Source organism: Callospermophilus lateralis, chromosome 1, assembly GCF_048772815.1.
Source record: "Callospermophilus lateralis isolate mCalLat2 chromosome 1, mCalLat2.hap1, whole genome shotgun sequence".
In the NCBI taxonomy this organism is placed as follows: domain Eukaryota; kingdom Metazoa; phylum Chordata; class Mammalia; order Rodentia; family Sciuridae; genus Callospermophilus; species Callospermophilus lateralis.
The window spans coordinates 214,756,838-214,767,157 of record NC_135305.1 but is presented as its reverse complement, the minus strand read 5'-3'; the positions used below and the strand labels follow the sequence as shown (position 1 = coordinate 214,767,157).

The 10,320-nt window shown below is 52.7% G+C and overlaps 2 protein-coding genes across 2 annotated transcripts; both read right to left on the bottom strand.

Annotated features, from left to right (window-relative positions):
• Positions 1 to 122: 122 nt before the first annotated feature.
• Positions 123 to 2,447, bottom strand: Dnase2 (deoxyribonuclease 2, lysosomal). The gene is made up of 6 exons (XM_076847884.2): positions 2,206 to 2,447; positions 1,885 to 2,065; positions 1,705 to 1,783; positions 1,347 to 1,511; positions 1,062 to 1,259; positions 123 to 666 (listed from the first exon to the last, which is right to left on the bottom strand). The coding sequence occupies exons 1-6, from the start codon at positions 2,298 to 2,300 to the stop codon at positions 326 to 328; spliced, it is 1,059 nt and encodes a 352-aa protein (XP_076703999.2). The 5' UTR covers positions 2,301 to 2,447; the 3' UTR covers positions 123 to 325.
• Positions 2,448 to 3,238: 791 nt separating this feature from the next.
• Positions 3,239 to 6,476, bottom strand: Klf1 (KLF transcription factor 1). Its single transcript, XM_076847883.1, has 3 exons — positions 6,326 to 6,476; positions 4,894 to 5,719; positions 3,239 to 3,699 (listed from the first exon to the last, which is right to left on the bottom strand). The coding sequence occupies exons 1-3, from the start codon at positions 6,410 to 6,412 to the stop codon at positions 3,524 to 3,526; spliced, it is 1,089 nt and encodes a 362-aa protein (XP_076703998.1). The 5' UTR covers positions 6,413 to 6,476; the 3' UTR covers positions 3,239 to 3,523.
• Positions 6,477 to 10,320: the final 3,844 nt, after the last annotated feature.

Sequence of the window (10,320 nt, the reverse complement as noted above, 5' to 3'; positions counted from 1 at the left end):
AAGGGGAGGTGAATTTTGAGTAGCACACTTATACACCAGCTGTATCCAGACCCTTAGGAAGAGAAGAGGATGGGGTGTCTAATCTGTGTCCTAATGCCTACCTGAAGAAAAAGTCAATAGCATCATCCAAAGGATTTCCTTTTATTCAACAATCCTGAGTGGAGTGTTACAATCTCCATTTTGTAGATTTGTAGACTAAGGCACATAATTGAGGTCACACAATTAAGAGGGGGCTAAACTGGGATTCAAACTCAAATCCAAACTGGTTCCCAAGCCTTAGTTCTTTGTTCTTCTGGGCTTAGTTTTTTGTTCTGCTGACTCTGCTCTATTCTATACAGTGTGTCCAGTTTTTCACCAGGGGCTGGAAGGCCTTCCAGAGGGCAGGCAGCTGGGCACACAGTGTGCCTCCACCCCGATATTTTTCTCGGAGGTTCCTATTTATGTCACTCACACAGGCCCAGGGCCCTTCTGGAGCCACACACCATTTGGAGTGGTCCTCTGTGGCATTGAAGCTTGGTCCACTTGGTCCAGGGAAGCTTATCTGGGTCACATCCAGAACATGTTGGGTCCCTGAACAGTTGGAGGGCAGGGTGCCTCTAGAATTTGGCCAGAACTGGACCTGCAGGTTGCTGCCAAGAGCTGCGGCCAACCAGCCTGAATACAAGTCTGCAGAAAATAGAAAGAGGACATGGCCAGGGGCAGGGCCAATCCTAGAGATTCCCTAGGTCACTCCCTGTCTCTGGGCTCAATTGTCAATTCTCATCAACTGCAAGAATGACAACATTAACATTAATGACCCTTACCAAAGACTTTATGTGCATCACTTCATTCACAACCACGCTTTAAGGTAGGCATCGGTGTTCCCATTTCCAGACAAGAAAACAGGCTCAGAGGAAATCACACATCACACAGCCAGAAATCAAAATCTGAACCCTGATGGTTGTTTACCTCTCATGTGATTATGGCTGCCAAAGAAACCTGATCTTGGCTTGTTCTAAGCTGTGGCTACACCAGATTGCCCTTCCACAAAGAACACACCACCCCTCAGCCTCAAGGCTTACCATCTCCAAACTTTCCAGATTTGGCAAAGCTCTGGAAAGCAGTCCCTGCCTGTGTCACGAGAGTTACACTGCTGTTCCAGGGTTCTTGGGTAACATGGGAGCCATTGACCACTTTCTCCAGGATGGGGAGTTTCTGGGCAATGACACTATCCAGCTTGTAGTCATAGACCTGGGGGTAAGTGTAGGTCAGTTGCCGGCCTGGAGGACAAGGAAGAAGGGAATGTGAGGCTGATCATTCCAACTTTTGATCCGGGAATTTAGACTTACCTTGCTAACTCTACTCACCAATCTCTGAGAACTGGGAAAGGGGAAAAGACACACAGAGGAGGGTCTGTCCATATGTTTGAGCATTATGAGGCCAGCTGTATGCACCAGAGGAGGCGGGTGGAGGGAAGCGTGGCACGCTGTGAACCAGCCAAAAGCCCCCTTCTTGGTCCAGGAGCAGGACGCCTAGACCAGAAGAAAGGGATCAGGGGACTGCTCAAAGTATTCCCCCTCAAGCAAGATTATCTGCATTTTGCATGGGGTCTTGGAAAGGGTGTAAGCAGGGAACAGATACCCACCCTCCATGAGGTCAAATGTTAGCTTGGGAAAAATGCATAAGGAAACAGGGCCCCTCCTTAGCTCCCAGACCAGGACTCACCTTTCGTATGCCCGCGGCTGGAAGAGTCCTGAACCATGCTGGAGTGAGGCGGCTGGTCATTGTAGAGTAGGAAGGCCAGCTGGGATGGGGGGTTGTGGAGAGAGAGGAGTAACTTAAAGGTTCGCCCCAGGCGGGGCCCCTCCTAGGGACTCACATCTAAGTTCAGACAGCATCGTTCACCTGGCTAGTGTTGCCACGATACAGTGGCAGCAGGGTGCGGCCCACGGCCCCTGTGGAGCTGTTGATGGACCCCACGCCGTCGCGCCAGCCCCCTGATTTCTCGTCCAAGTATTTGTACCGCATTCCCCTCCAGACCGCATCCCCAGGGTGGCTGTGGGCTGGCAGCTTGTAGACAACGAACCTGGAGGTTGGGGAAGGCACAGAAAAGGAGAAGGGGAAGAGAAGAAGCTCCACGCTTCATGGAACCACCCAGCAAGCCAGAGGCTCCCGGCGGCTCTCCCGCATCTTGCCCCCGCCCAGCCCCGTGGCCTCCTGTCTCACCAGTCCACAGGCTGCCCCGAGTCCCCATAGCAGCTCAGGGCCCCGGCAGGGACCCAGAGCAGAGCGACCAGCAGCAGCCGATTCAGCGCTGCCATGGGGCTGGAATTGAGGAATCTGGGTTGAGACAGGGGGGAACCTGGTCACAAGTTCCTAGAGGCCCTCACTTCCCCAAACCTGGGCGGAAACATCTCCAGGGTGGAGACTCCGCCTCTGAGAACCAACGCAGTGATTTGGAAAGGCAGCCTCCCTTCCCCTGCAAGGGCGGGGCTCCCCTCCAGGCGGCGCCTCCCCGCAGGCCCGCCCTCCACAGGGCCCGCCGCGGCGCAGACTCCACCTCTCGCCACGCCCCCTTAGGGTCGGGCGGTCCGGTGCGAGGCCTCTGATCCGGCCTCTGTGGGAGTCTCGCCCCGGTTTCTCTCTGGGAGGCTAATCTCAGACCACTCTTCTTTTGGGACCCTCTCTAGCTTCCGCATCTGAATCAGGCACAAGTTTGGGTTTCCCCCACTTTCTTGCCTTGTAAGTTAGGCCCAGTTCTTGTCACCTATGTTCTCTTAAGGGGACTGATACTCCCCTTCTTCTCTGTTTTCATTCTGCATGTTTTCTCAGGCTTCCCCCCCCCCCCGCCCCCAGCTAGCTGAGTCACCCTGGATCGTGATGAAGTTTTGGGGCCGGTCTGAGGATTCTTAAATGGAGGGGCACTGTCGTTGTGAATGTCCCCAGAGCTCAAGACAGGATACAGGACGGTGCTTAGTCTTAGAAGTGGAAAGGGGATGACAAAGCCCTGCAGTGCCCGGAAGGCCCAGGTCATCGTTAGTGAGGGGATATCGAAGTTTAGATGAGGATGTGTACCCCCCACCCCATATCACCTCTGGTGGTACAACTTCCTTCCAACTTCCAACCCTCATAATCCAGTCAGGTCAACGAGGAAGCTTTATATAGGAAGGGCATTTTTATACGACTCATAACCATGCCCAACTGATGTGGAGCTTCAGGAGTATTGGCATGAAGCCCCCTTGCAGGCCCTGGGTCTCCGGGAAACCTCACACCACCCACCTCCCACTGTTCAGGGCTTCCTGCAAGCTGGTCTGAGTCCCATTTATTTGATGGTCTGTTGCGCTGGGTCTGTGTGACTGTTAGATATTTCTGTGTGGCTCCCTTTGGTTGGAGACTCCCCTAGATTTGTCTGTGTCAGTTCTTGATCTTTCCGGGGATTTGTGGAGTCCAAACAAGGGTCCTCTGTCCTTGGGAAAACAATCCTGCATGGATCCACTTTTTACATTCCCCAGTTCCTGGCAAGATCCAAGTACCAGGGCAGAGCTTAAAGGTGGCGCTTCATGTGCAAGGCTAGGTGGTCGGAGCGTGAAAAAGCACGCGGGCAGAACTGGCAGCTGAAGGGACGCAGTCCTGTGTGTTTCCGGAAGTGGCGGGTCAGCTCATCAGAGCGTGCAAACTTCCAGCCGCAGCCATCCCAGGAGCAGGCATATGGCTTCTCTCCTAAGGGGCAAGGAAGCTGTGAGTGCCACTGTCTGACCCACCCTGTCCCTGGGTCTGCTGCATCAGGTAACATCCCTTTTCTCAGCCTGAGCCAGAACTAGGGTGGGGCAAGTGAGGTATCTAGGGTATAATACTAAAGGAACCACTCATTTTCAGGGGCCTGCCAGTGTATGCACCCTTCTTCTTCCTCTATACCTCCAACTGGTTCACACACTCTCTCATTTCCTGGGCCCAAGCCTGCACCCTACACCATTGTCCTCACTTCCTATGCCCTAGTACCCTGTGCTAGGACAGCCCCAACCCTGTCCTTCTGTCCTGCCTCCAATAGTCCAGGCCCTTTCTTGCACCAGGGAGCCCTTAGCAGCTGTGTAACTTCGCCCCGACCTTGTCTGAACCCTGAAATTCACCTCCGTGTTCCAGGCCTTGTGTCCAGTGGTTATGATCTCCTCGCTGCGCTTGAGGGACAGTATACACTTGGCCTAACCCTTGTCTATCACTCCTAGGACCTAACTTCTTTTTTTGTTGTTGTTGTTGGTGGTGGTGGTGGGGTGATGGGAATTGCAGCAAAGGCCTTAAGCATTCCACTGAGTCACATTCCCAGTCCCTTTTTATGCCTTTTGTCTCCCAGCTCTCCCCTCTTACGCTCTAGACCTGCTTGGATGTCGAGGCCTTTCCCCAGTGAGTCGACCCTGAAACTGATTATACCCATCTTATCCTGCTGGGTCCTAGCCACGCCTCCTACACGTCTGGTTCAGCCTCAACACCAAGCAAACACGTGCCTGGAAACACTGGCCATGGCCTCAGTGGCTCTGGCATTCCAGATTGAACCCTCCCCACAGTCCCTCCTCTAGCTGCACCCCTCGTCGGGACTTCTGCCTCTCCGACTAGCCCTGGCGCAGCTCTTACGAGTCGGCCCCCAGTACTGAAACGCTCCCCCAATTTTCCAGGCCCTTTTTCTGCCCGGTCCTCCTCCAGCGTTGGTGCTGTGCTCTGTGGCTCTGCCCGGGAAGTTCCAGATCTCCTCCCTGCTCACTCGGCCCCGCCCCTTGCTGTGACTCTGCTTTTAGCCCTGCCTCTGCAGTCCAGAACCTGCCCTCTGGCCTGCACTTCGCCTTTAGCCCCCGCGCCCTTCTTAATTTCTCGCTCTGCAGCGGGGTCCCGTCCCGGCCGCGCGCCCGGGCCCCGCCCCCTTACCCGTGTGCGTGCGCAGATGCGCCTTCAGGTGGGAGCTCTTGGTGTAGCTCTTGCCGCACCCCGGGTGCGCGCACGTGTGCGCAGCCTGCCTCTTGTGCGTCCACGGGCGCCGACCTCGCTTTGCTGGAGCGACGTCTGTAGTTACTCCTGAGTCTCCTGCGGAGCCCCCGAGTCCCGTGCCCACCGTCCCGGGTCCCAGGCAATTCAGATAGGTTGGGGTCGCGACAGGGGCAGGCGAAGGCGCCGGGAGACCGGGGAAGAACTGGAAGTGCCCTTGATATTGCGGCGCTGGGTACAGCGCGGGATACCCCGATAGCAGCCCGTAGGGGGCGCCCGGAGCCGCGGGCACTGAAAACCCGGTCCGCGGGAAGTAGCTACCCGAGGAGCCCGCACCTGACCCTGGGTACACTGGCTGCAGCTGCAATGCCTTGGGCTCGGGGGCCGGGGCCAGGGCTGGTGCCACTAAGGGGTTGAGAGCTGTCGCCCCCTGGGCAGGGCGAACCCAGCCTGCCTGCTCCTCGGAGCCCAAGAGCCCAGCCGAAAACTCCGAGCCGCCGGCATATGGGCCCAGAGTCTCAGGCGGCGGTGGGAATTGCGCCCCGGGGCCCTCACTGGACGTCAGAGCACAGGTCCGGGGCTCACCGCCCGGCTCCGGGCCCGGAAAGTTGGTGAGCAAAAGACTCAGGTCCCAGTCGGCGGCCGCGTCCTTCTCATTGTCCTCATTCTCCCTAGGCTGGTCTTCGGACTCCATGCCCACGTAGAGGGGTGGCCCCGTGTGGTCAGGGGGACCCGGACCCATGTCCTGTGCCTCCTCGGAACGCCACCACTGGAGAGGGAGCGCACACCTTGAGACTTGAGCAGACACCGGGGTACTTTACCCAGGGACAGTGGCTGGCCAGAAGCTTATGAAAGGGGACTTGTCTGACTGTCATACCCCAAACTACCCCCCTAACTCTCCTTCAGCTCCAAAGACAGAGGTCCATAGGTCTGTCTGGAGAGAGAAGATAAGACTTCCTTTATCTGCAGCCATATTCAGGATGGGGGAAGGGTGGTAGAACTGGGGATGGGAAGCTGAGTTGGGGAAACCCAGCCTTGACTCAGTTGCCCCCCAGATCCTCCCTCTCCTTCCCCATCTCCTAATAAGATTAAGTCCCAAGGCCTGGAAAAACCCCAGATAGCTTTACTCTTTCCAATTGATATTGGGGACATTGTCTGTCCTTCTGAGCCTAAACACGCAAGGGGTTCAGCTCACACCTCAGTTTTCCATTTCAGAAATAGGCCCCATCCCAAACCTCAGAGCCCCCTAGACCTGGATGGAGGAGAACACCAAGGCAAAATACAGGCCTAACCCCCCCGCAAAAAAAAAAAAAAAAAAACCTGTGGCCACAGCACTGACTTGTAGACAGCCCACCTGGATCCCACCTGACCCCACCTTAAGGAAGTCCTCCTGGGTGTCCGGGAAGGGGCCCAGGGTCGTCAGCGTGCCGATGGAGGGCAAGGCAGTCTCAGCTGTGGCCATGGCTGGCTGGTGCTCACCCTGCACCTCAGGCCTCCTCTCCCTTGGCTGCCTCGTGGGCTCTGAGGCTCTCTGGGCCCCTTGGAGGGCTCCTCTCAGCCCTCAGCTGATTGGCTGCAGCCCTTGATAAGGCACAGACAAGGCAGGGATCACTGTTTCAGGGGAACGGATCTCACCTCCTACTGTTTGGGGCTGGGCCTGAAAGACTGATTCTGTTTTCAAAGCTAAGTCAGATGTCAGTGGTTGGGGGGTCCTGGGATTGAGGGTGCAGGTGCTGGGTAAAGAGGCACTGAGTTCTCAAAAAGGGAGAAGCTTGGAGGCCTGCTCTCAGTTTACCTTTCTGGAGAAAGGGCAAGTGACAGAATGCATATTCTGGGAAGGGGCTGTGGGACCCCCTTGTTCCCCAAGTAGGACTCTGCAGCCCTTCCCCTCCCCAATAAACAGCAGCAACTGTGCTGATGGCGGGACTTGGCATGAACTCCCTGCCAGGCATTATCAGACACACCAGATGTCGGAGGTTGCTATCAGGTGGGGGCCCAGAACACCCAGAGCTGTGTCCCCAGTGAGGGGGAGGGCTGGAGGGTGGGTCTGCAAACTAGCTTGGTTTCATACTGACTGGGATGTGAGCTCTCAGGGTCTGAACCCTGTGGTGGGAGGGAGCCCCTGCCAATCAGCCAACCATTGCCTACCACTGACTCTCAGTGGGCACTGCATGGAACTATGGGGAAGGGGAGGCTGGTGCAGTTACAGTTGTTTCAAGGTGATGGAGGCAGGGATGGGATGTTGGATCAAGCAGGAGACCCAGACCCTGGCTCTGGGCCTGGCCACTGCTGGATGAATGAACCACACTGAGGTTCTGCAAGAGAGGCCTCCACTCTGGTGCCTGGGGAGCTTGGATAGGCACACAACCTCATGCCCCAGAAACAGTTCCTAGCTCAAATAGCCATGCAATTACATAGTGACACAAGTTTCTGATCTCTTAGTCCAGGAAACCACACAGAAAGTAGGGTTTCTGTACATATACAGTCATCCTTCCATATCCACAGGGGATGGGTTCAGGACCCCCCTCCCAGATTTTAAAATTCACAGATGTTCAAGTCCCTTATACAAAATGGCACTATTTGTATAGAATCTTCTTGCAGCCTTTAAATACTTTAAATCATCTCCAGATTAATTATAATACTTAATGCACTGTAAATGCTATGCAAACAGTTGTTGATACTATATTGCTTAGCATTGCACAATATTACAGACACAATCCTGAGATGCAGAATTCATAATGACAGGTGTTGAAAAAAATCCCAGTTACACAATCCCACTGATACAGTTTGGCCACAACCAAGGAGACACACGGAGATTCCTGGGTATGTTGTTGTTATAACTATTGACGTCGCACAACCCCCTAAAACAGAGGTGGCCTCAGACACAAAAAAATAAAACGTGGCTGCACACAGCTGTCCATAAACATAGCGATGGAGTCATGCACACAACCATACATCATAAAATCACAGACATCCTCCCCAAAACCTGCACTTTAAATAGCACACTACCTGCCCCAGACACAATATGTAGCCACAAATTTAGAGTTACCATTGCCCAACCATAGGGGGCGCAAGCAGCCAAGCACAGACAATCACAGGGACATGGAATCAAACATCCTAATACAGCACACAGCTTCACCCAGACACGGATGTGTCACCACAGATCAGTCATAGTGTGCCATAAACACATCACACACACACACACAAAAAAAAAAAACAAAAACAACAAAAAAAAAACACATCACACAAAAAAGACAAAAAAAAAAAAAAAAAAAGAGCTGGGTGCGGTGGCACTCACCTGTAAGCCCAGTGGCTCAGGAGGCTAAGACAGGAGGATTGTGAATTCAAAGCCAGGCTCAGCAATGGCAAGGTGCTAGGCAAGTTAGTGACACCCTGTCTCTAAATTTATATATATATACACACACACACACACACACACACACACACACAAAATAATAATATTTTTTTTTAAGAGAGAGAGAGAGATGGGGAGAGAGAGAGAGAATTTTTTAATATTTATTTTTTAGTTTTCGGCAGACACAACATCTTTGTTTGTATGTGGTGCTGAGAATCAAACCCGGGCTGCACGCATGCCAGGCGAGCACGCTACCACTTGAGCCACATCCCCAGCCCAATAATAAAATTTTTTTTAAAAAAATTTGCATACCCTGGGGTAGAAGAGAAAGGCAAAAAGCAGGGTTGGTACAACTACTGGGATGGCTGTAATTTTTTAAAAATGGAAAATAGCCAGGCACAGTGGTGCACACCTGTAGTCCCAGGTACTTGGAGGCTGAAGCAGGAGGATCACTTGAACCCAGGGCTTTGAGACCAGCCTCGGCAACACAGCCAGATGCCATCTCAAAATATAATAGAGCTGGAGGTGCAGCTCAGGACCAGAGTGCATGCATAGCATGCCCAGGGCCCTGGTTTAATCTCCAACAATGTGAACTAGATAATTAAGAGAATTCTAAGAACAAAATGGAAGTGTTGGTGAGGACGTGGAGAAATCAGAACTGAGGGGAATTACACTGTTGGTGGTACAGCCACTATGGAAAACAGGGGCTTTTTGCTTATTTTGTTTTGTGGTGGGGGATTGAACCCAAGGCCCCACACACTGAACTACATCCCCAGCCCTTTTTATTTTTTGAGACAGTCTTGCTAAGTTCTTGAGGCTGGCTTTCATGAACTTGCAGTGCTTCTGCCTCAGCCTCCCAGGTAGCTAGGATTACAAGTATGTGCCACCTCACCCAGCTGGAAGTTTTTTGTTTTTTTTTTTTTTTTACTTTATTTATTTTTACGTGGTGCTGAGGATCGAACCCAGTGCCTCACACATGCTAGGCAAGCGCTCTACCACTGAGCCACAATCACAGCCCTGGAAAAGTTTGATGGTTCTTCGAAAGTTAAAAATGACCCAGCCAGCCAAATTACATGCCTGTGCTAATGAATTTTACACTTTAAAATGGTTAATGTGACGTGTATTTCATCTCATGAAACAAACTGATTGTAACTGGAGTGGTTTTCTGGAGAGGAAGGCAAAGTTTCTCTTGGGGAGAGATCTCTGTTTAAGATAAGGCACTACACAGACATGTTTGGCTCTTCAAGATGAGGCAAGAAGACAGGGGTCTAGGGGTTAGGTGACATCTGGTTGGGAAACAAAGTTCCTTGGAGTGTGTGGCCAGGAGGAATGATAGATTTCCTAGAGCAGCCAGGTTTGAATCTCAACTTGGGTTCTCCAGCTTGTATGTTGTCATTGCTCCTTCACCCCTAACGAGCATCAGAGAACTCCAACACCCCATACCAGCACCAGGGAAGGAGGCTTTGGTAGAAAGGAGGAGAGAAGCCACTAGCTACAGGAGGAGGGAGGTGACCAGGAGACCTGTGTGGAATCCCAGGCATTTCAGGGTAGTGATGGATTTCCTGCTGTGTGGGAAGAAGGACTGGAACCATTTTATTTGGATATTAAGAGTGAGAAGGGGGCTGGGGATGTAGCTCAAGCGGTAATGTGCTCGCCTGGCATGCGCAGGGAGCTGGGTTCGATCCTCAGAACCACATAAAAATAAAATAAAAAGGTGTTGTGTCCACCGAAAACTAAAAAATAAATATTAAAAAAAATTCTAAAAAAAAAAAAAAAGAGAGAAGGGCCCAGAAGGTGAGAGGGTCCAGGGGGACTTAGGCCCCAGAGACTTAGGGATAGGCAGGCCAATGATCACATTCAGACACAATCCCACACTAAGTCAGAGATGATGTGAGAAGCAGGGCCCACCAAATAACATCACTCTCTAGAGTGTCAATGTGGATGGCAAGGGCCCTGGTTAGGCCTACTGTGACACTGAGCAAGGCCCTCCTGCTTTCTGGGCTTTCTTCAGTTTT

Excerpts from the sequence above, each read along its gene's own strand:
- Dnase2 (XM_076847884.2), bottom strand. The coding sequence starts at position 2,300 with ATGGCAGCGCTGAATCGGCTGCTGCTGGTCGCTCTGCTCTGGGTCCCT. Across the intron at positions 2,066-2,205 it reads TCGGGGCAGCCTGTGGACTG|GTTCGTTGTCTACAAGCTGC; the intron begins GTGAGACAGGAG and ends CCCAACCTCCAG. Across the intron at positions 1,512-1,704 it reads CAGCCGCGGGCATACGAAAG|GCGTCCTGCTCCTGGACCAA; the intron begins GTGAGTCCTGGT and ends CTTCTGGTCTAG.
- Klf1 (XM_076847883.1), bottom strand. The coding sequence starts at position 6,412 with ATGGCCACAGCTGAGACTGCCTTGCCCTCCATCGGCACGCTGACGACC. Across the intron at positions 5,720-6,325 it reads CCCAGGAGGACTTCCTTAAG|TGGTGGCGTTCCGAGGAGGC; the intron begins GTGGGGTCAGGT and ends CTCCCTCTCCAG. Across the intron at positions 3,700-4,893 it reads GCATCTGCGCACGCACACGG|GAGAGAAGCCATATGCCTGC; the intron begins GTAAGGGGGCGG and ends CTTGCCCCTTAG.